This window comes from Bison bison, unplaced genomic scaffold, assembly GCF_000754665.1.
Source record: "Bison bison bison isolate TAMUID 2011002044 unplaced genomic scaffold, Bison_UMD1.0 scf7180017864452, whole genome shotgun sequence".
NCBI classification, from domain to species: Eukaryota; Metazoa; Chordata; class Mammalia; order Artiodactyla; family Bovidae; genus Bison; species Bison bison.
The window spans coordinates 4,622,833-4,648,449 of record NW_011495014.1 but is presented as its reverse complement, the minus strand read 5'-3'; the positions used below and the strand labels follow the sequence as shown (position 1 = coordinate 4,648,449).

The window sequence follows — 25,617 nt, the reverse complement described above, 5'->3', positions numbered from 1 at the left end:
CAACAACTCCTCACCCCCATTATTACCATTTCAATTTAGACCTTTGCCTTTTCCTAACTAATCTCCAAACCACTGTTTTCTCATTCTTCCAATACAACCTGGACCTTTATATCATAGGAAACCTCATAATACATTTGCATCAACGTGACCACTGCTCAAAAACTCATCTACTTCCTACTTGTTATGAGATAAATCCATGTAGTCTGGCAGTTTTCGCTTGTTCATTCATCTATCCATTCAACAAATATTTATTGAAGGCCTACCATGTGTCAGACATTCATCTTGGAGCTTGAAATTTTGTAGTCAACAAGACAGTAAGTAAGAAATCATTGCCTTGTGGGGCTCCTATTCTAATGTGAAGACATGAAAAAAAAAATCTAATGTAAATCTTAAATGGTGGCAATAAACACTATAGAGAAAAATGGATTGCAGAAGAGGGAGAGAGGAGGGAACAGGGGAAAGAAATTCATTTTCTAAAGCTTGTCAAGGGACTTCCCTGGTGGTACAGTGGTTAAGAATCCACCTGCCAATGCAGTGCACATGGGTTTGATTCCTGATCCAGCAAGATTCTACATGCCACTGAGCAGCTAAGCCAGTGCACCTCAACTACTGAGCCTATGCGCCTAGAGCCCGGGCTTCTCAACAAGAAAAGCCACTGCAATGAGAAGCCTGTGCACTGCAACTAGGGAGTAGCCTCCACTCGCTGCAATTAGAGAAAGTCCACGCAGCAACAAAGACCCAGCACAGCCAAAAATAAATAACTAAAAAAAATTTTTTAATAATAAAGATTACCAAGGAAGGCCTTGTTGAGAAGGTAATGCTTAAACAAAAATCCAAAGGAAAAGAAGGCATGAGCCAAGCAGCTATTGAAAGTAAGAACTAGAAGAGACTCCCTGAAGCAAACAAAGGCTGGCATGTTTGAAGCAGGGCAAGGAGGCTAAGGTAGCTAAAGCTGAGTGAGCAAAGGGGAGGGAAGTACCAGGACGAGAGGTTAGGGAAGTAAAGGTGATGAGCTGGGGCAAATGGATAAAGCCATGCAGGTCAGAATAAGGATCTGGCTTTTCCTCTGAGTTAGATGAGAAGTCATTTTGAACAGGACTACTACAAGCTGACCCCTACATCCAGCTTTCACTGGATGACCCTAGATGCTGAGTGGAGAACTGATTTCACAAGGCTTAAGGGTAGAAACAGGAAGCCCACCTAGTAGAATACTGCAATTAACAAGGGGAAAGATGACGTGGCTTGGATGAGAGTGGCAGCAGAAAGACATATAAGAAGCAAGCAGGATCTGGATGTGTTCTGAAGGCAAAGCCAATAGGATCTGCTGACAAATTGGATATGGAGTGAAAGAGAGGGGTTAGTTAAGGAAGACACGAAGATTCTTCACTTAAGCATTTGGAAGGACTGCCTCCATTAAAGAGCTGCTGCTGCTGCTAAGTCACTTCAGTCGTGTCCGACTCTGTGCGACCCCATAGACGGCAGCCCACCAGGCTCCCCCGTCCCTGGGATTCTCCAGGCGAGAGTACTGGAGTGGGGTGCCATTGCCTTCTCCAATTAAAGAGCTAGGAAGACTGTAAGAGAAGCAGTTTGAGGGCAGATCCAGTAGTCACTCAGATATCAAGTGAGAAGTTGCACCTCTAATAATCTTTATTAGCCTTACGTGTGTCTACTTCTCACACAACCCCAGCTGATATTTTCAATCTTATGAAGCACAGGTTCACATTATTAAACATACTATGTGCTAAGCGCTGTATCTGTATTCACTGCAACTACAGTGGGAGAAAATTGCAAGGTATTAAGCAAGAGGTCTGCCTATTTATTAACCTGAGTTTAATTGTACTCATCACCTATCCCTGCTGCTGCTACTGCCGCTAAGTCGCTTCAGTCGTGTCTGACTGTGTGTGACCCCATAGAGGGCAGCCCACCAGGCTCCCCCGTCCCTGGGATTCTCCAGGCAAGAACCCTACCATTAAGAAAACAGCACATGATCTGCCCTGAAGATAAACTATGCAGAGAGGAAAAATGACAAAGATGCACTTTCTTTACTTTTTGCCTTCAAATTAGACTGTATCAATCTTTGACAAATATGGTCACTTAGGGAGAATAATGGGCTTCCTTGATAGCTCAGTTGATTAAGAATTTGCCTGCAATGTCGGAGACCCCAGTTTGACTCCTGGGTCGGGAAGATCCTCTGGAGAAGGAATAGGCTACCCACTCCAGTATTCTGAGGCTTTCCTTAGAGTTCAGCTGGTAAAGAATCTGCCCACAATGTGGGAGACCTGGGTTCGATCCCTGGGTTGGGAAGATCTCCTGAAGAAGGGAAAGGCTACCCACTTCAGTATTCTGGCCTGGAGAATTCCATGGACTGTATAATTCATGGAGTCACAAAGAGTTGGACCTGACTGAGTGACTTTTATTTCCACTTTCAGGGAGAATAATGGTCAGCCGATCCTCCACTGCCCCATGCAGGGATGCACCCTCTGTCATCTGGGAAGTTATCTTGGATTAACGGGTTAGTAGAGGAAAGGGTAGAGTGGAGACTGAGAGGAGATGGAGAGTAAGTGGATGGCTTAGGTCCCAGCGACCCCATACTCTGCCCTTCCTAGAACTAGGACCCTTTCAGGGTGAGGAGTGGACGGTGATAAAACCCCATATAAGTTTACTGGTGGTGTGTGGTTCAAACCAGAGAGAGCCTCGGGAGACTTAGAGCCTCAAGTAGAAGTCCTGCATCTAACATGGCAGAAAAGCAATTAGCTAAGTGCAACCTTGAGGAAGATGAGTCCATAACATTCAAGAATGAGAAAGAACACTGCAGAATCAAGTCCCCCAAAAGGAGTGGGGAAGACCATGAACTTAGTGGGCTTTATGGTATAGGCAATAAGCTTGAGAGTAACAAGAGTTTCTAGAACATGAAGAGAAAAGTTGGATAGCAGTTAGACAAATACCCTTCCTGGGACTTAAATGCCCCACCAGAGTATCTGAAGAGTGAAAGTAGGTCTTTCAACTAAGAGGATCTTAAACTTGTATGTAACTTATGTATATAACCTGAACTGATTATTTACCACAAAAAGACTAAGAATAATCCATAAAGCAAACCAATAACAAAAGATTAAACTGTCATTAACAGGTCAAGAAACTCACTCAGAAATTAATTCAAGCTATAGAAATAAAGCAAGTTACATCTCTTCATGTATAAACCTGAGAAAACATAGCTGTATTTAATTATTATATAATTATTCTGCAGTAAGTTGAATAAAGACTTCAGGTCCTGATCTCTGGAACCTATAAACATTACCTTATATGGCAAAGGATTTGCAGATGTCATTAACTGAAAGATCCCGAGAAGAGATTATCCAAGACTATACAAAGTGAACTCGCTCAGTCATGTCTGACTCTTTGCGACCCCTGTGGACTGTAGCCCGCCAGGCTCCTCTGTCCATGGGATTCTCCAGGCAAGAATACTGGAGTGGGTTGCCATTTCCTTCTCCAGGAGACTATACAGGTGGGCCTTAAATCCAAACACAAGTATCCTTTTAAGAGAGAGACAGAAGGAGAACTGACAGAGAAAGAAGAGGAAAGGACAACGTGACTCCAGAGGCACAGACTCAAATGATGTGATGTGACCACAAGCCAAGGAATCATGGTAGCTATCAGAAGCTGAAAGAGGCAAGGAACAGCCTCCTCATAAAGCCTCTGGGAAGTGTGTGGCCCTGCCAACACCTTGATTTCAGCCTAGCGAAATTAATTTAAGACTTCTCACCTCTAGAACCTTTAAAGATTACATTTGTTTTAGTTTAAGCCACCATCAAAGACAGAGGATGAGACGGCTGAATGGCATCACTGACTCAATAGACATGAATTTTAGCAAGCTCCGGGAGATGGTGAAGAACAGGGAAGCCTGGAATGCTGTACTCCATGGGGTCGCAAAGTGTTGGACACAACTGAGCGACTGAACAACAACAAAGCCACCATGAATTTGTTACAGCAGCCTTAGGAAACTAAGAGGATAATCTATAAGGCAAACTCTATTTCCATTTTACAGATAAAGAGTCTCCCGTTTAGAATAACAAATGTCTCAGGATTTGAATGGCAGCCACATATCTGACCTCGAGTCTCTCCTCCTTCCTCTGCACAGCACTGCCTTGGCCTTCACTACAGTTCCCACTGGAACGGCATCCCCTGTTCATAGCCTACTTGTTCTTTCTGTATCAGCTCAAATCTCTTTTATGTTCTGGCAGTTCTCAAGACTCCATTGCCTCAAATTCTTTTATTTTGATATGTGTTCTATAACTATTTACTAATTAACTGAAAACAAACAACCACAGTTTGGGTCTAAGGGAAATAATTTAATAGGCAATATATCAAATTATCAATCTTAACTTCACATAAAAGTAAATTATTTGAATTTGGATTCTCTTCAAAAAAGAAAATAAAACAAAAAAGAGTGGAAAAACCAAGCTGCATTTGAACAGCTATGACAAACATGTCACACACACACAAAAACAGGTGTAATATGGGTAGTCACCAAAAGAGCAACAGTCTAGCTGGGGTTTTGTTGATTACACACATATGAAGCCCAATATACCAATTCAGAATGGAAAATTAAGGGATATACTATTTGCAGAAAAGTTCATAGAATGATAATACCAAATGCCAATTACTAGCATCAGGAAAATAGCCTGGTAACCTTAGGCAGAAAAAATGTCTTCAAATCAAGTGGGCAAAAAACTAGAGTATGTGGGAAAACAAAAACATACTTCTGGTACTATTCTATTGAAAATTCAGAAAACATATAAAAAGCAAACAAAGGCCAGAGTATCAAATGTAGCCACAGGTTTTTACCTCTTATACTCTTCTGGTAATGGAGACAAAACTTACTTATTATAGAATCTTTTAAAAATGATATTAACTAATTTGCTTACATTTATACATCACAGTCCCCATTTAGATGTGCCATTATATATACCATCTCCAACCAATGCTCATTACGTTAAAGGATGAATGCTATAATAACCCAAAGAACCCTAAAAGGTCTAAGTGATTATCAGCTAGTCACATCTTACAGAAAATTTGTGTTTTTTAAAAACGCAGAAATCAAACTAATTACAGATCTTAATAGGGAGAAGTTCAAGAGGATACAAGATGCCTAGATGGATTACTTTGAGAGGAAAAGAAAAACACTTAAAGGGGAGGTGAAAAGTGGCCAAAGACCAGCTTTGTTTTGCCAAGGCCTATTCATAAAGTAAGACATCACCACCAACACCCAAGAAAGGGAAAACAAAACAAAAGACTTGTCTAGATGGCTTCCAATAAACTTTCTGTTGACTCTTCTTCTGTAGTCTCATTATAAAGCCAAGTAGACTTTAACCAACTGAGCAATCCTTGCAAATAACTTATACTGTTTAAATAGCAAAAGAAGTGTATTAATTCTATATTTAGAGGCTCTTTGCTGTAAATGTTTGAAAACACAATATTACTAACTATCATCCAGGATGAACTCAGATACTTGTTGAGTTAACATTTGAGAAATGACTCCAGGTAAAATCCACATAAATTTAATGTGATTTTTTTAAAAAACCTTACTTTTAAAATGTCATAAATTCATCAAAAATATTATATTAAGATATATTATTAAAACTTCACAGGGACTTCCCTGGTAGTCCAGTGTTAGGACTCCATGCTTCCACTGCAGAGGCCATGGGTTCCATCCCTGGTCAGGAACCAGGAGGCTGCAACCGGTGCTGCATGGCAGAAAAAAAAAAAGCCACAAAACCTTCACAGACACAAGTCGATTTAAAACACTTTCTGAAGAATTTTTCAGACATTGTAACATGAATTTGTTATAATGATAAAATTCCATTCTAGGTAGAAAAATAGGAGAGAAGCCATCTTAAGTCACTTCAAAACAGCAATCAAAAGGAGAAAAAAAAGCCTCCAGAAAGAATGAAAAAAAAAGCTATCTTAAAAAGAAAAGCTTCATATCACTAAGTTTTATTTTTGCTTCTGATAAATCAGTGAAGTTTTATGGTAATAGACTGAAATATTACTGAAAAGTGATAACTACACATAATTCTGTTTTCTATTTAATTTTCAGAAAAATTTTCTTTAAAAAAAAAAGGAAGAAGTTTCTTCTGAAACTGTTTATTTAACTTCAAAGTCTTTTTAAAAAACCTCAGTCCTCCCAGAATGGAAAGTGTTCACCTGTGACCTTCTGCCTGGACTTCTTCGCTGAGTCTACGGAAAGTACAGCATGGGGATCAAATAGAAACCGAAGTCCCTACTCTTCTCATCACTAGATAAGAGAAGAAACAAAAGTGGCTTTTAGCTCTAATTCACCCAGAAAACAATTCTTTGTATACCTCTGTTACAGGAAACTCCAGGAGACAAAGGTCCTTGTACTTCTCTGTGCTAGCTAGAAACTACATACATTTTGTCAATCTTATTTTCAGATAACAATGAACAGCATCTGAGCAAGCAAAACAGTAACTGGAGAAGCAAACAATAAAGCAAGGCTCAATTTCTAAAAGGTTCCTTAACCTAAGAAAACTACCTAATACCAATAAGATCCCCAGAAAATTGTCACTGCCAGATTCAGCTTCCCAAGAGCAATAATGGGAACATCTTGATGCTTAAGTAGTGGGTATAAGGGTCTTGCGGATCATTCCTCAACAAAGCATAACAGTCCTCATATTAACTCAGATTCAATGATCACAACTTGTAGTATTCATAGAAAGCCTTATTTTTTCCCCCAAAGTCTGCATATATATTATCTCAAGCTGACTGCAAATACTTGAAGAGTTTAGAAACAACTTCCACAAATTCTAAGTTATCCAAAGCAGTCTTTAAGGACACAGAGTAAATTTCCACCCGGGCATGGCATGGCATGGCATGTGATTCCTCTAGCTCCTTTTTCAAATCTCTTCCTTCTGTGCACTTTGTAATCTATCCTTTGAACTTCTTGTTTAGTACAGCTTAGCTCAGAAGCCACTTATTTGTTTTAGACTCTAGGTTACAAAGATGCACATATGCACAGTTCCAAAATTGATGGAATTACAGATTAGATTTAATAATACAATCCCTATTAAGACAGTTGCAGAAAATGTTATAGCAGCATAGAGGATTGGTACTTGATCCAACTTGAACCTTCAGGAAGTTGTCTGAATCAAGGCTTTAAAAAAATCTCTTAACAAGTTTTAAAAATTGTGTTTATTTTTTTTTCCAGATTACTAAAACAATGTATTTCCATTACAGAAAATTTGAAAACAGACAACTTACAATCACAATCTATCTTTAAAACTGTCAATTAGGAATAAGAAATTAACATTACATTATATTCCCTTCTTGTCTTTTTCTTTGGGACAATGTGAGTTTACATGTATAGATTTTTCACATTTAGAAAACAATGTATATATAGATGTATAAACATATATACAACATTTCCTAAATGCCATGAAAAGTGTACACTTCATTTAAATCACTGTTACAGTCCCACATTTGTCCATACTAGTCTTCAATTGAAAAGCTGCAAAAACATGATTAAAAGCTATATAACATCATATTATATAAATGTACTATAATTTATAACATTTCTCTATTATTATAGCATTAGGCTTCTTTTTTTCATTAATTGATACTGTAAATAATCCTGCTTGAAACAGCCTTAAATCTGTTTCTTATCCAAATTTGCTTGTCCCCTGCACCCACCTATCTGGTACTTGTGGGAGAGTTGCCTGCCAGAACACAATTCACCTCTATCACTCCCAATCAGTTTTCATTCCAATCCCAAAGAAAGACAATGCCAAAGAATATTCAAACTACCACACAACTGCACTCATCTCACACGCTAGCAAAGTAACGATCAAAATTCTCCAAGCCAGGCTTCAACAGTATGTGAATTATGAACTTCCACATGTTCAAGCTGGATTTAGAAAAGGCAGAGGAACCAGAGATCAAATTGCCAACACCTGCTGGATCATTGAAAAAGCAAGAGAGTTCCAGAAAAACATCTACTTTTGCTTTATTGACTACACCAAAGCCTTGCTTGTGTGTATCATAAGCAAACTGTGGAAAATTCTTAAAGAGATGGGAATACCAGACCACCTGACCTGCCTCCTGAGAAATCTGTATGCAGGTCAAGAAGCAACAGTTAGAACTGGACATGGAACAACAGACTGGTTCCAAATCAGGAAAGGAGTACATCAAGGCTTTATACTGTCATCCTGCTTATTTAACTTACATGCAGAATATATCATAAAAATGTCAGGCTAGATGAAGCACAAACTGGAATCAAGATTGCCTGGAGAAATAACAATAACCTCAGATATGCAGATGACATCACCTTTATGGCAGAAAGCGAAGAAGAATTAACGAAAGTGAAAGAAGAGAGTGAAAAAATTGGCTTAATACTCAACATTCAGAAAACTAAAATCATGGCATCTGGTCCCATCACTTCATGGCAAACAAATGGGGAAACAATGGAAACAGTGACAGACTTTATTTTCTAGGGCTCCAAAATCACTGCAGATGGTGACTGCAGCTATGACTTGCTCCTTGGAAGAAAAACTATGACCAACCTAGACAGTATATTAAAAAGCAGAGACATTACTTTACCAACAAAGGTTCATCTAGTCAAAGCTACAGTTTTTCCAGTAGTCATGCATGAATGTGAAAGTTGGATTATAAAGAAAGCTGAGCGTCAAAGAATTGATGCTTTTGAACTGTGGTGTTGGAGGAGACTCTTGAGAGTCCCTTGGACTGCAAGGAGATCCAACCAGTCTCGCCTAAAGGCATCGGTCCTGAATATTCATTGGAAGGACTGATGCTGAAGCTGAAACTCCAATACTTTGGCCACCTGATGTGAAGATTCATTGGAAAAGACCCTGGTGTTGGGAAAGATTGAAGGCGGGATGAGAAGGGGACATCAGAGGGATGAGACAGTTGGATGGCATCACCGATGTGATGGACATGAGTTTGAGTAAGCTCCAGGAGTTGGTGATGGACAGGGAGGCCTGGCGTGCTGCAGTCCATGGGGTCGCAAAGAGTCGAACACAACTGAACGACTGAACTGACTGACTCTTAGTGCTTCCTGCATCACTCTGTTTTGGGGGCTGCAGGAGGTCTGTAATTTCTTAAAAGATGTATGAGAAAAACTGGTGCCAGCAAGTATGCTGATTGTCTCAAAAGACAACTAGCTTCTAAGTAGCCAAAGTCTGCACCTAGGCATATGGGAGAGGCAGGTGTGTGTCCCTACCTGCTCTCAAATGGAAAGGGCGGCTCCACTTTATAAGGCAGAGTGTGGGATGCCTTCAACTGCTTTCCCATCTTTCCTCTCCCTGGACTATGGCACCAGGTTAGCTGTCAGTCAGCCTGGACAGCTGACTGACATCTTTGTTTTTATAGGAATTTTTAGGAAACGGCTAGCAGTTACTATTTGAAAGTGCCACGCAGTCGTCTCTTTGCAACCCCATGGACTGTAGCCTGCCAGGTTCCTCTGTCCTTGGGATTTCCCAGGCAAGAATACTGGAGTGAGTGGCAATTTTCTTCTCCCGGGGATCTTACCAACCCAGGGATGGAACCCCCATTTCTTACCTCTCCTGCACTGGCAAGTGTGTTCTTTACCACTAGCACTATGGGAGAGTTATTATACAGTTATATTTTATTTTCCATTTTAACTATAATTCCAAGTAAGCCTTGGAAGATGCATAGCAGTTAGCCAGGTAGAGATGGGTGAGAAAGGACTTCCTGAGAATCTTAACAGCATGAGTAAGGAGACCGAGGAGTAGAAACGCAGGCGACTACAGGCAGTGGTCTAGTGTATAGACTCAGAGGAGAGGAGAAGGACACAGGCTGGAGACAGGAAGGGTCGTCAAGTCACACATACTAAAAGCCCTGCAAAGGACCTTGGACCCAAACACAAGGTGAATCATGCCTGCGCTCAGATGGATAACTCTAGTATGAGCAGAGGCAAGAGGAAGGACCAGCTGTGAGAAGAAAGGAATTCCTGAGAAGAGAGATGATGAGACTTGAACCCAGGCTATTAGAACACTGAAAAGGAAAACTCAGCTGGACCACGAGATGCAGATTTGACTATGAGCACTCTCTGCTGCTTTAACATTCCATTTCCTGTCTTAGTGTGCTACCAGAACCGTGCTGCCTTAATCCTCGGCTCAGGGTCTTAGGAGAGACGCATGCACACGTGTCCTAAAAGCTTCACAATTATTTCTGCTGGTGATGAGGGTGGTCACAACTCTGATGGCTGATGGGTTCCAAACAGCACAGAAGGTACAAATACACATTAGTATCAGTGTCAAACATCCACACGTGTGCCTTCTTTTGCACACACACACAAAAAAAAGTGGAGTAGCTTCAAAGCAGGCTGTTGGGAAGGGTTCCCTCCCCACTGCTGTGTACTGCTTCAGTCTTAAACAGACCGCGTGGGTAGAGCTGCACATATAAAAGTGGTTTCATTAAAAGTCTCCAGTCATTCATTTTGCTTATTAAAGCCACTCTGCAGTGATATTCAGAATAGAAATCTCAGCTGTCCCCAGCAATGACTCTAAAATACAATTAATTCCACTTCCCGAGGAGTCGATAGCTATGCGCTTGAGGTATTGTGTTAATTGCTGCTGCTTCATACCAGGAATCAAAATGGGAGCAAAGCAAACATGGATCCTATTAAGTTCCAGAAGACTTAAAACTGAAGTTTCTTTTTCCCCCACCCTCCTCTTACACAATGATTCTAAAAGCAGGGGACTCCATCTGGGGAACTGCAGTGACATCCAGTGGCTGTGAAGTGAAACACACCAGTTACAAAACGGTTTGTTTTATAATTAGAGAAGGGGGGATATTTGTTGATTTACTGATATTTGAAATCCAATGTCAATAAAGCTGTGTGTACATCTAGAAACTCATAATAACATAACCCCAAATCAGGCAAATCAGGGATCTGTAACAAAAGCAGGATGTTGGGCTGCCCTCCATGATTTACTCTGCCTGGGAAAATTCTCGGCAGTATATATTAATAATTATGGACAGAGGTAATGAAATAATGATACTGCAGTCAAAGCTCCAAATGTCTTATTACCATTCAAGATGTGTATAAATTCAAGAACAAGTCATTTCCAAAATGATCCCCTTGCTCAGCCAAAATAAATAACTGGCTCTGCAATAAAGTGGACCAGGCGGGATCAGTTAGATTCCAGTAATTTCAGTGCTACCTGGCTGAAGGGTTATATGAAAATGTTCTTGAGGTTTCAACATTTCAGTCTGTATTTATAGCATGTATGAGAGACAGAGATGGAGAGTGAGACAGACAAACCAACTACAGACTCCCCCCCAAATTTGCCTGATCTAATGGGGTGAAGAAAAAACAAACTTGCTTCCATGGAAAACATGTACACTTGAGAATCTGACAGGTATATATATTTGTGCAAGGTGTAACTCTGGGTCAGGTATTCTATCACCGATTCTTTGTATTCGTATATGTAAAATGGAGATGAAATTAATGTACCTTGCAGGGTTACTATGAAGCTAAATACTGAGTGTCTATCAAGATGAAAGTGAAGCCTCTAAGTAGGGGCCCTGCACACACGAGATACACATTAATAGTAGCTATCACACATATACATTCATATTAAAATAAAAAGAAGTTTTCTTTGCCACACCACCTGTCACTCTCAAAATAGACTTTGGATTCAATGCATGCATGTGTGCTCAGTCACTCTAGTCATCTCCAACTTTTTGTGATCCTCTGGACTATTGCCCGCTAGGCTCCTCTGTCCATAGGATTTCCCAGGCAAGAATACTGAAGTAGGTTGCCATGCCCTTCTCAGGGGATCTTCCCAACCCAGGGACTGAACCCACATCTCCTGTATCTCCAGCACTGCAGGCAGATTATTTACTGCTGAGCCACCAGGGAAGTCCTTTGGATTCGATAACCCTACCATATTTTTAATATCACGTGCTCCTCCTCCTGACCTCAGTAATCTGCAGGGTGCTTAAATGGATCAGAAACAATAATAGTAGCACATCTAATAACAACATAGCATGTCTCTGAAACTTTCCTAAGCTTATCTGGGACATTGAAGTCAAGTGAAGTGCAGAAAACTCCCAGCTGTCATGATTTCATAAGTCAAAATGTTCTTGCCTACAAGGTTTCAGGATCTCACAAACACTAAGCCTCATATGTGTGCAGACCATGACGTGAAGATGGTACAATGTGACACGCCATCACTAGCAGAAATGAGAGATGGGCAAGGACCACGCCAGCAAACTACAGATAATTTGATGTAAACGCAAAATGAATTTGCTTAGCCTCCAAATGGTTAAAACTTGCATTTGGGTCTTCTCAGTAGTAGACTTTAAGTCAGATTCTACCACTTTCTGATGCAAAAACCTCCAGTTACCTTTTGCCTTACTCATTGTAAAAGTTCAGTCCCCTCCATAGCCTGAGGGCCCCATAGAAGCTCCATGCAGTCCCTTTCCACTACTCTTCTGACTCCCTAAGTGCCCACCTCTCGGCTGCTTCCTGAACACAAGCAGGTTGCCAAGTCCAGGCCTCCCCCCTTTATGTTCCCTTCTTCCTGAACAATCTTCTTCCATTTAAGTGAGAGAGCTGCTCCTATCTGCTTCGATCTCTACCCAAACATCACACTGTCAGGGACACCTTCCCTGATTTCCCTGCCAGCCCTAGACTCCCTACCCCATTCTCTGCCTTCATTTTCTCCCCAGTGCTAACCATTACTTAAGAGATTACCCATTTTAATCACGTGTCTCTTGTCTTTCTCTTCCCATCAGAATGCAAGTTCATCAGGGCATTGCTTTTTGTCTATTGTGTTCCTACTGTACCCCAGGATCCATATACAAAACAGGCTTGTGCAAAACAGTCAATCGACATTTGTTAACCTATTGGAAGAAAGCAATTGGGAAACGCAGAGCGGGCAAAGGGAGTTCCTAGTTTTTGTGGAAAAAAAAAAAAAAAACTGAAAATATTCAGGATTTTTGTTTTAATGTACACATATATATAGAAAGGTAGTTTACACAAGTGAACACACAGGCAAGAGATGTCAAAATAGAGAAACTAAAGAAACATTTCAGTGCTGTTAAATTGTGGATAGCATGCATGCGTGCATGCATTGGAGAAGGAAATGGCAACCCACTCCAGTATTCTTGCCTGGAGAATCCCAGGGACAGAGGAGCCTGGTGGGCTTTCGTTTACGGGGTCGCACAGAGTCGGACATGACTGATGCGACTTAGCAGTAGCATTGTTTACTTCTTGACATCTTTATTTCTAAGTTATTGGCAGTGAGCCTAATTATTTTTGTACTAAAAATATTTTTAAAAAATAACAGACTATCCCTTCACCTTTAGAATTCTGTGCATTGAAAATCCAGTATTTCTATCAGAGAGAGAGGTCAACAATGTCCCCTGAACAACATGCAGGGCTCACTAGCTGGTCACCAAAGTCTTGGCAAATGGTTTGTCCTTTGGTTCTTTAAGTCAACAAGACGCAAAGAAGATTTACAGTTCAATATGTGAGGGCCTCACTCTATTGACAAAGGACATTGTCATCTGCACAGCATATTTAAGGGGGAAACACTCCATTCTACTTGTTTTCATTTCAACATGCAAATAGCAAAAATGTTGCTTAATATCACTCTTAGGCTGAAAAGATATTGCAAGAGTATTTATAAGCTACATCCTCACAAATACAATTCAAAAACACACTGGTTTTACTCTTCATGCTGAGAAAGACCACAGCACCATAAAAGTTGTTTTTGTCACACTGTTAAAGAAGTGGAAGAAATAAAGAGGAAAAAACTGTTCCTCAAGAGTTTATTTGGATAGTCATTAACTATTATCATCTGACATCTCAGTGTATCCTTACAGAAATAAAGCAGTAGATTTTTTTAAAAAAAGGAAGGGAAGGTGGTAAATCTAATACACATTAGTAATTCAATAGCATTAATGTCTGCAATTTTTGTACTGTATAAAGATATTATCTGAGTAAAAACAAAGAGAAAAAAAAAGAACACAATAAAGCTTTGGGACTCAATTTCTTTCTCATAAGCTTTGGCCTAATGCTTGGTTAATGAAACCATGAAACAATATTCTCACATCTTTGATTTTATTTCAGCAGTTTCCAGAAAATACAGTAATGGAGAAATATATTTCTATTCAGTGCCTAAAAGTTTAAATTTAGTATGTAGCTCAAATTAATTCTCAATGTTCCATTTTAAGCTTCTACATTAAAAGACTTGCACAAATCTTTTTATTCCTCATATAACCTGCAGTGGTCTCCATGAACACTGCTGCTTGATTTACAGAGTAGATTTTATTACTGAACTTCAAGCTCTTTGTTAGGGATAAATCATAGTGACTGCAACTGTAAAAGATGTTTAATGATTTTTAAAGTCTCTCAAAGAGAAAAAGTTAAGAGTATAAAATACTTTTATTAGATATTATGTTAGTTAAGAGCTATACTGCTAAAAGCCATAAGTAAACAAAATAGTTTGGAATTATGGCACGTGCCTTTTGAGAGTTACCACCACACTTCTAAAAGGTTAATGATCATAAATAGAAGTTAAATGAGTTACAAATGGCAAGGAAGAAAATATACATTGGGTTTTTTCTGGCCTATGAAGGTTAGACAGCAAGTCACACAGACCAGTATGCATACCTGCGAGATTCGAGTTTTCCTGGCAGGTGTAGGCTCCGTTGGAAAAGACTCTGATGCTGGGAGGGACTGGGGGCAGGAGGAGAAGGGGACGACAGAGGATGAGATGGCTGGATGGCATCACTGACCCGATGGACGTGAGTCTGGGTGAACTCCGGGAGTTGGTGATGGACAGGGAGGCCTGGCGTGCTGCGATTCATGGGGTCGCAAAGAGTCAGACACGACTGAGCAACTGAACTGAACTGAATAGGCTCAGCTGTGAAGATCAGCTGACATGTTATGGCCCATTAACTCTCAAACAGAGTGTGGGAGGGTGGGCTCGGGTTCAGAATCCCTGTGGGGACTATCCAAGCTTCTTTTCTGCAGATTTCCCTCTGTCCTCTCCCAAGGTCTTGACATATCTTAGGACAGCAATCTTCAAACAGCGAGTACTACAGACACTTTCTGAACTGTTTAGGGAATGCAAGGGACTTTAAATGAACCAATCACTTTCCAGAATTTTTTGAAGATGGATCCTCCTAAGAACAGGGACTTCCCTGGTGGCTCAGACAGTAAAAGCATCTGCCTCCAATGCAGGAGACCTGGATTCGATCCCTGGGTCATGAAGATCCCCTGGAGAAGGAAATGGCAACCCATTCCAGTATTCTTGCCTGTAAAATCCCATGGACGGAGGAGCATGTCAGGCTACAGTCCATGGGGTCGCAAAGAGACACGACTGAGCGACTTCACTTCACTTCACTTCAATTCCTCCTAAGAACATAACTTTTCTGCCAACATCATCTCCACTGTACTTCATAAGACAAAGGCAAACTTCTCATTCAAACTGAACCTTGCTTTGGTACACTGCTCTTGGGCAGAAACATGTTTCCTTTGTTCTATGTATCAAACAAAGGAAAATGTTTATAATACTAGTAGCTAGCTATGCAAGAAAGTGAACGACACTCAGAGCTAGGTATAAAATTCTCAGTTCTTTAAACAAATGGAAGGAACAAACTGTGCTGTCACTGACAGATTATTTAAAATAATTTTGATGATTTACTACTAAGTTGTTTGATATATAATGCAAAGGAGTTGGTGGTAGGCTAAGTGATAGATACCCATATCTTAATCCCTGAAAACCTGTGAATGTTACCTTACATGATAAAAAAACAAAGCTTTGCATATATAATTGATTTAAGGATCTTGAAGTAAAGAGATTACCCTGGGTTATGCTGCATAAAGCCTAAGTGCTACTGTTAAAAGACAGTGGCAATGGGAGATTGCACATGGACAGAAGAGAGCACGGTGTGACCATGGAGGTAGAGAGTAGACTGATGCAGCCACAAGCCAAGGCATGCCAGCAGCCACGAGAAGCTAGAAGAGATGAGAAATGAATTCTCTTCATGAACCTCCAGAAGAAGTTCATCCCTGAAGATACCTTGAATTTAACCCACTGATACTGATTTCAGACTTCTGGCCTCCAGAATGGTAAGGGAATAAACTTCGGTTGTTTTAAGCCACCAAGTTTATGCTAATTTGTCACAGTGGCCAAGGGAAACTAATATAAAACTCTAAGAATCAAATGGCACTGTCCTAACAAACTCCTTCCTTTTTCATCTACCTATATGTTTTTTAACAGCAATATCTGTAAAAATAAGAAAAGGGAGACAAAATTGTTGTTAAATTCTGTCCCATTCTAGCAGGAGAATGGAAATAGTTTATAAGTTTTTAAAAGGTATGAGAGGAAAAGCCTCAACAAGTTCACAATACAGAGATGCATTTCCAACTGAAAATAAGACTATTTTTTATGTTTATGACTTTCAAATGTGAAGGAATTATTTATTTAAGAAAAATTTAGGGTATACACTCACATAAAGTGAAACACCACTGTGGGTATTTCCCATGGCTGTACTATAATTAATGCAAAATGTAGCTCACATTACAGCATATTTTAGTAACCTCTCAAAATTTTTCTTTGTGCTGCTGCTGCTACTGCTAAGTCGCTTCAGTCATGTCCGACTCTGTGTGACCCCATAGACAGCAGCCCACCAGGCTCCCCTATCCCTGGGATTCTCCACGCAAGAAAACTAAAAATTATTATGCAATGTATCTTTCCATCAACTTAGACTCTATGGTTTAGCTCCCAAATTTCCATAGATCATTATGGAAACAATGAGAGGTGGTAAATTTGTAATACTTCTATCTTTATTTCTATTCTTATTTTTTATTCTTATTCCTATTATTTCTATTCTAGTGCTACTTCATTTTTCTCTCAATCATCACCAACAAAAATTAAACACAAAGAAAAGGATGATTCATAACTGTCCTCTGTCTTTCCATAAGTGAAGCAAACCTTTGCCATATGATCAAAATTATAAAGGACAGAAAAGCAATGATATGGCCATGATTTTGTGTTCTTACCTAGACCTACATGAGGCAGGTGCTCAAAAAGGGTCCAGCTGTGGTCATCAATGTAATGATTCTTCAGGATCAACAGCTGGCAAACATCTCGGGCAGTTATGTCACTGGGTACCTCTAAAGCTCTGCTGGTTTCATCTTCACTGTATACTTTAATTACCTGTGTATGTAGAAATAAAAAAAAAAGAGCTGAAATAGTCTGTTTAAAATATCATTCTAACAAGTCATTGAACTTATTGGTTGAGCTAATTACAAATTCCTCATACAGTCTATTTTACATCTAATTTTCTTATACATGGAGCAAATGGTGCCCATCCAAGACTTGTTTATAACACGTCAAAGTCACTCTGTCCGACCACTTCCAATCTGTTAAGTGTGTAAACGTCAGGCTATTCAATGACCATTCAATATCAATTTCCACTACTCTGATCTACTAAAAAGCTATTCATCTCTTATCAACATTTAAAATTGTCCATTCCACATTTTAATCTGTAAATAATCCAAGTAACACAGGTGATTTATTCTCAGATATACACAAGTTGTAATAGCAGCAAAGATTTCTCTATTTCAGCTTATAGGAACTTTGGCAAAGACGGGCTAGATGCTCACAAAATCCTTTTTTCTTTTCTGCCTTGCATGTAGTTGTGTCCACAGGATTGAGATTTGGTCAATAGGATGTAAGTACATGCAATGTGACACTTCCAGGCCTAGTCCCTACAGCTCTCCCACATACTGTCCTCCATTCTCTTACACCACCTGCTCACTGAATAGTGAAAGTGAAGTCGCTCAGTCATGTCCGACTCTTTGCGACCCCATGGCCTGTAGCCTATCAGGCTCCTCCGTCCATGGGATTTTCCAGGCAAGAGTGCTGGAGTGGATTGCCATTTGACAAAGACCTAAAGAGGAGAGCAGAGTATGGGACAGAAGGAGGCTTTGTCTCTGAATGATGACATAAAAGGTGTTCAACTAGGAATGCCTGCAAGGAATTTTGACAAGAGCAAGAAATTAACTTTTACTGCTAACTTATTGTGATTTTGTATTTATCTATTACAGCAGCTTATGTCACCCCCAAAATAAACAGAATCAGAGAAAGTTTCATGTACAGCACTCCCTTCAACATTTACCAAGTTGTGCTACATGCTAGAATTTCCAATATTAACTATAGTATGTCAAATATAAATTAAATTATTTATGATGAACTAAATACCTATGAAAATAGTATAGTAAGATCAACACACACAAATGTCCGGACGTTATAAGAAAACTCAATATAAGAAATATTCTCGCTATAAAAATGTTGACATTTAAACATTTTTAGCAATTCAAATAAATGAAAATTAAAATGATATATCAATTCTCTCCTATTGATTATTTTTCTAATTACATAAAATGACTGGAATGAAACAGTTACTCTCTTACAATGACAGAGTGTTATAAATTGGTAAAACTATTTTTTACATCTATTGGAAAGTATCAAAAGCATTAGAGAGGCTATTTCTTCAACTTAGTAATTTCATTTAGGCAAACTATCTCAGTAAATCTGTCCTAAATGTGGAGAAAATAGCTTTAGGCGTAGACATGTCCTGCAAAGCATTATGTATGTTCTATCAACCTAAATATTCCACAATAAAAGAGTGGTAAACCATAGTACTTTCATAAAATGGAGTATTATAAGGTGCTTAAAAATGTTATTCAAGAAAATGACATAAGAACTTTAAAAAAAATTCTTAAAATAAGGACACCAAAGTATAAGTTATGCACAGTCTTACTGGCTGGATTGGCCACCAGGCACTGACTCATTGAACTGGCATTTTGATTGGCTTTTAGAGAACCACTGCCTAGGAAGGCAGTGCCATCAGTCTCTGCGATGCTGGCAGCTCTGCCTTCAGCTCAGCAACAGAGTAGTGGAGCTGCTGGAAACTGCTCGTCACAGCTGACCGTTAAACATTCAGGAACTCGGCCAGCCAGGCATCCTGAAATCAGCCATGGTGGGAGAATGTATACTCAAGAATATGGCAAATGCTACAAATAGGTCTTTTTTAAAGAAAAAATTTTTAGAGCCAGTTTACCCCTGCATGATTGCCTCAGCTCCACAGAGAATATATTATCTAGATGGATCAATCAGTGCCCAGAGTTTCCCTGGCAACAATGACTATTTCAGAGATGGGGACATGACCTAATCAGAGCTGATCAGGGCCAATCTGGACTCATAAAGTGGGTCTTCTTTTCCACTGGGCAGGGATAGGTGTGGCTGCTACTGTTCACAAAGAGAAAGACTGTGGAAAAATAGGGTCCCACATGGAATAAATCACACCAAGAGATGAAAGAGTCCTGAGAATAACCCTGAACCCTTGGACCAAGTAATTTTGAAGTCTTTGTGTTTTAATCATATGTGTGCTATGAGGCTGTACACTTCTAGTGGTAATATCCACCTACTTATCTCCCTTGTTCTAGCCATGGACCTTCTCTAACTCCTCCATACTGCTAGAGAAATAAACTTCCTAATAGCTGATCATATCAGGTCATTCTTCTAAAATTCTTCAGGGGCTCTTCATTGTCCTAACCCAAGCAGCTCATTGTGCAAAGTCCCCATGCAAAGTGCAAATCCTCTGCTAAGTGTTTTAATATAAGGCTGGCTTCCTAGGTGGTTCAGTGGTAAAGAATCCACCTGTCAATGCAGAATACATAGGAAATGTGGGCTCAATTCCTGGGTCAGGAAGATCTCCTGGAGAAGGAAATGGCAACCCACTCCAGTATTCTCGCTTGGAAAATCCCACGGACAGAGGAGCCTAGCAGGCTACAGTCCACGGGGGCGCAAAGAGATGGACACGACTGAGTGACTGAGCATGCACATGTACGTCAGCGAAAGAGTTGGCTGTTGCCCTCAGAGAGCTGAAGCACAGTGGGGAAAGCAGTATTCAAAACAAAAGAATAATTAGAAAGTAGGACATAAAAAATGCAGTATGTTACTCAGTCATCAAATGGGTATTAGGAGAAGCACAAAAGACATCCCTGGGAAAGTGATATTCAGGCTAAGACCTGAAGGAGGAGTGGGCAGTAGCTAGGCAAAAAGAGTAAGAGCATTTCAGGATAAGAGAAGTGAAGTCATACAAAGTCCCTGGGGCAAGCAAAAACTTGGCAGGTTCTAATGATTAAGAGAATCAGGGGTGGCAGGAGCAGCAAACAGAGAGCATGGTCCTAAGGAAGCAAGTCGTAAACACAGTGGTCATAAGAGGGGTGTTAAGACCCTAAGCTCAGAACTGACTTAAGAATCAATGAGATTATAGGTGGTAAACAAACTTGTGGACATGGATATATCAGCCAAGGGAAAAAAGGAAGAAGCATGAGGGGAAAAAAGAATCTAGGAACTTCCAGTATTTAATGGTGAGTTAGAGTCAAGAAAAGTCTGAAAGATGAAGTGAAATACAGAACCAGGGAAGTGGGGCCCCAGGGAACAAAGCTCAAACTCTAGCACACACCCAGCTGCATGTGTGTGCTCAGTTATTCAGTCGAGTCTGACTCTTTGCAACCCCGTAGACTGCAGCCCGCCTGGCTCCTCTGTCCATGGAATTCTCCAGGAAAGAATACTAGAGTGGGTTGCCATTTCCTTCTCCAGAGGATCTTCCCGACCCAGGGATCAAACCCACATCTCCTGCACTGGCAGACAGATTCTTTACCACTGAGCCACCTGGGAAGCCCCTCACAGCATGCGTACCCCCAGCAAGTCAGCCTATGGAACAGGTCACTCTGACCTTAGACAAATATGATATATATTTGCTACTTCTTCTATTTGCTCATGAGGTATCCTCTACTTGAAATCTTTGCTCCAAACACCAACAACATGATTTATTTGGCAAATTCCTACTTATCATTTGGCTCCAATTTCCACAGCACTTCCTCCAGAAAGTCTTCCTTGACTGCCCCTGGCTTTGTAATGTGCCCATTTCAGTACTCTTATTTTATAATTTTCTATTTGAATATCTTTCTCTTCAACTGTATTAGTAAGCTCCTTTAAGGAAAATCTCTATTTACTCACCATTTGACATGATATCCCAGGGACTGAGTGCAAGTAAATGTATGGCTTAATAAAGATCTTTGGAACAAATGAATTTTGTTCCCGTGCAAAATGTTTTGCACATAATACTCAATGCATATTTGTAAATTTTAATTTAGAAAAATTTTTCTGTTGCAAAAGTATAAATTGATCAAATTTTAATGCTTGGGAAATTAAAATTCTTCTATTTTTCTTATAAATAATCCTAGGTAAGAACTGACAATATTGCCATCAGCTGACAGTTCTGAGTTTCGAAGTCACTGAGGCAGCTATAAGGTCATTTTATATCAGAAAAACTAAGAAATAAAAATCTGGAGACACTGCCAAAATCAGATGCAAGTGGCTGAGCCCTCAATTCAATTCCTTTACTTTAGGGTTAATATGTGTGGCTCACTAAGATCCCAAGATCTATTTGGAATCTCAGTGTTTCCTGTGATTGCAACTGGGTAGGCTGTTGTTCTTATGTCTGTGTCTTCAATGCCTTCAGACAAATCTCAGCGTCACACAATTGATGAGGTGCTAAGAGATGCCATCCACTATGCTGCTGTGGCCAAGCAGTGGTGGGAGCATTTGCCAAAAGCAACATGAAGATGACCAATCCTGAGAGGACAAGAAGATCTGACTTGGCGCTGCTCCTTCATGTGAAACAATGATAAGGCGCCATTTCAGTACCCTCAGAGGCCACTGCCCACTCCATGCCAGGGAACGAGGGATTGGGAATGAGCTAGTGGCCATTGGACAGGTTCCCTGAACTTCCTGACTACCCCCATGCTTTCTTACAGTAAACTCCCATCACGTAGGATAACGGAGCATGCCTCTTATTTTTCATGCTCTATTGTTTATACCAGAGGAACTACGAAATGAAAATCTGGAGATATTCTGAAGTCTAAGCCAAGTTTAAGAAGAGAACAAAAACAGAGCAAGAGGTAAATGTTGGGGAAAACGAAAATGACATCTAACCAACCAGGAAATGCCATTAATCTCTTCAGTTGACGTTGCTACAAATTTTTAAAAAAAATAAAGTTGCCAAGAATTGAGACACATAAATTTAGAAGGACAAGGCCAATTTAAATTTCTGGAATAAGTACATGTACTCATTTTTAAAGTAAATAACACTTGTTAGAAGAAAAACTCAATATTTTTGCTTGAACTTCATTTCAAATCCTTCTTTTAAAAAAATAGTTCCATTTAATGCTGACATTTGTCCAAAATACACATTTATCTATGAAGGATAAAATTACATTTTTGGTTGATATTCCACAGTCCCTGTCATCTCTCAGATCTATTCAGTATGTATGAAAAACTCCTTACACTACCAATGGAGAGGCTTTGTTAAAATGTCTCATTTTTGTTTCTACTTATTTCTCCTTGAAATATATGAAAAGGGGAAAGATAATCTAACCCTTAACTCTTTAGTAGGTTGAATATGCCCCTTGTCAATATTATTATTACACTAAACTTTCACATTTAAGAAAATATCAAGTCATAAGTGAAACTACATGACTACTACAGATTTAAACTAAGGTACAAACTTTTGTGATCATACAAAAACCAAATAGCAGAGTTGCTCTTAAGAATTATTAGAGCTAAACAGTGGTATCCTATTTCCTCCACATACTGAAAGATAAAAACAGAGAGATATGGAGATCATATAATCAGGCTATTTAATAAAGGGATATTGTACATTTCTAATTGAGTGAGTGAGTGAAAGTCACTCAGTCGTGTCCGACTCTTTGCGACCCCGTAGACTATCCAGTCCACGGAATTCTCCAGGCCAGAATACTGGAGTGGGTAGTCTTTCCCTTCTCCAGGGGATCTTCCCAACCCAGGGATCGAACCCAGGTCTCCCGCATTGCAGGCGGATTCTTTACCAGCTGAGCTATCAGGGAAGTCCTTGTAGTGGCCCAAATCCTCAACTTTCTATATAAAGTAAAAAAAAATAGGATAAAAAGAAGTCATATCAATTGATCCATGAGATCATTTGCAATTGTATATTAGCAAGAAGAAATCCTCCTGGAACCCTAAAGAAGAACAGGAACTGTCTTTGTCTCATCAATGAGCAAACGCTTGATTAGCAAGAAGACAAGCATTGATAAGATCTGTCTATAACATCCCGCCAGGATGAACAGAGAGAGCTCCGGAGGACAGCCAACAATGTACACACAGGCTGTGTTGAGGAAGCCCTCAAGTATCACTATAATCCTGACAGAGCAGCCTTGGCCTTTAGAGTGGTTTACAGTTTAAACTGCTCTGGGAGCATGTGGCATCCAGCAATGAAAACGTAATATAAAGACCCAGTAGCCCCTGCAAGAGGACATGCCGGCATGTGGATGGAGCAGCTCTCTGTTTTGGCTGACATCCTTATCAAGGCAGTTTATATACTTTACACCCCAACTGCCCTAGACTGGCCCTTCATAAATAAATAAGTGGAGCCAAGAGATTAAAAAATTAACATAACTCATTTTGACATCAGGAGACACAACAATGTTCAAATATATAAAAACAGCAAGAAATGGTTAACTTCAGAAAAGATCTGAAAGCCTAGGGACTAAAAGAGATGAATGACTTAAAACATAAGACGAAGACTATCACCAAAAAGTAGAGACTGAAGTTGAAAGTCAATTTGATATATATTGCTTTGCCCTCAAAGCACACACAGTGGTCATCTGTTATTTTCTCTGGAAATTCTGATTCTTAGAACAGATTATGTGGGAAGCCTCAGGAGAACAGATTATGTGGGAAGCCTCAGGAAAGCCCTGGGAAGGGGCTAAGCAGTCAGCCTTTCTCCTCCTTCCTGAAGACTCAAGAAAGTGATGGAACAGGATGGCTAGTTCCTTTCCAAACTGGATTCATCCTAGAATAAGGGGAAAAACTCAGGATTGTCATCTGGTCATTTGGCAATACCACAAAGCAGAAAGGGGCACTGGGCCCATTGGCAAGTAACTAGCTACTTGATAACCTTCCCCCATTTATTGCTTTTTTCTTCAGAGAAAAGAGGAAAAGGTGATAATCATTCAGCAGGTAAAAAACAAGCACAGACTAAGCATAACTACATGAGCAAGAATCTACAGGATGAAGCAAGAGACCTTTTTAAAAAAAAAAGAAGAAAGAATGAGCAAAAGAGAAGGAAAAAGACCACTGGATATGGCCGTTTTCTGTGTCAAAGTTTCTATTTTGGGAAAAATTAAATTTTATTTTTAGATTAAGTACCCTTAAATTGGAGAAGGAAATGGCAACCCACTCCAGTACTCTTGCCTGGAAAATCCCATGGATTGAGGAGCCTGGTAGAGTCCATGGGGTCGCAAAGAGTCAGACATGACTGAGCGACTTCACTTCACCCTTAAATACCACATTTAATATTTAATTAAATATAAGTTAAACACTATCATTTCAATACCAAGATCTTACTAGAATGAAAATTACCTAACTTTTCAAAAGAAAGATAAATGCATTTATTGTACCTATTAATTATATATGATGTTTATATAATTAATAGAAAATAAGGAACAAGGTAAAGTCCATAGAAATTTGATTTCAACTAGGTCCCAAAGTAAAGCTTATTTCCACTGCTCTTTAAAATGTTATCATCCAAGTAAAGCCAGATTATAAAGATATCTTTTAACGCTTCAGATTTTTTTTCTCCATTATTTTTAACTGATAGGCAATGTACCTAAAACAGTGAAATATTTTTATATAGAGGTCAGAGTAGCCCTGGATTTTTACATTCTTCTAAATAAGGAACGCAACGTCCTAAGATAAGAAGAGAAAGATATTTTTAATTAAGCAGCTCAGTGTGTTCCCTTGAAGGAAATGGCAAATAATATATTCATTCTTGCTTTTTCCAAACCTCTAGCAAAACGTTATATTTAAAAACAAAGACTGTTCCAAAAGATCCTAACAGTTCAAGAAAAGCTGTTGCTTCCTTATTGCTACCCTTCACATTTTGCTAGCTGTCAAATATTTATTAAGAGCAAAACAGTACATAGTTTGGAGAAATCAGATAGTAGGGACTTAAATTCTTGTCATTAGATGAGACATTCAACAACATATTTTATTTGAGCATGAGCATTACATGTTCAATTAGCTATCAGATATTAACTCAAAATAGATACTGTCACCAATATCAGAATTACAAGTGACTGACATAAATGGGTTCATTTCATACTCCGGTGGCCCCTTTCAATTTTTTATTTTATTTTTTTTTTATTTTTTTCTCTAATTTTATTTTATTTTTAAACTTTACATAATTGTATTAGTTTTGCCAAATATCAAAATGAATCCGCCACAGGTATACATGTGTTCCCCATCCCGAACCCTCCTCCCTCCTCCCTCCCCATACCATCCCTCTGGGCCGTCCCAGTACACCAGCCCCAAGCATCCAGCGTCATGCATCGAACCTGGACTGGCAACTCGTTTCCTACATGATATTTTACATGTTTCATTGCCATTCTCCCAAATCTTCCCACCCTCTCCCTCTCCCACAGAGTCCATA

At 39.6% G+C, this 25,617-nt stretch overlaps 1 protein-coding gene across 1 annotated transcript in view; it reads right to left on the bottom strand.

The window, feature by feature from the left end:
- Nucleotides 1-25,617, bottom strand: part of GRB14 (growth factor receptor-bound protein 14) — a 129,967-nt gene that overhangs the window by 32,675 nt on the left and 71,675 nt on the right. The window contains exons 3-4 of the mRNA XM_010858956.1: nt 17,075-17,231; nt 14,678-14,743 (exon numbers count right to left, since the gene is read on the bottom strand). Of these exons, the coding sequence (XP_010857258.1) occupies nt 14,678-14,743; nt 17,075-17,231 (223 nt within the window). The remainder of the gene's footprint in view (nt 1-14,677; nt 14,744-17,074; nt 17,232-25,617) is intronic.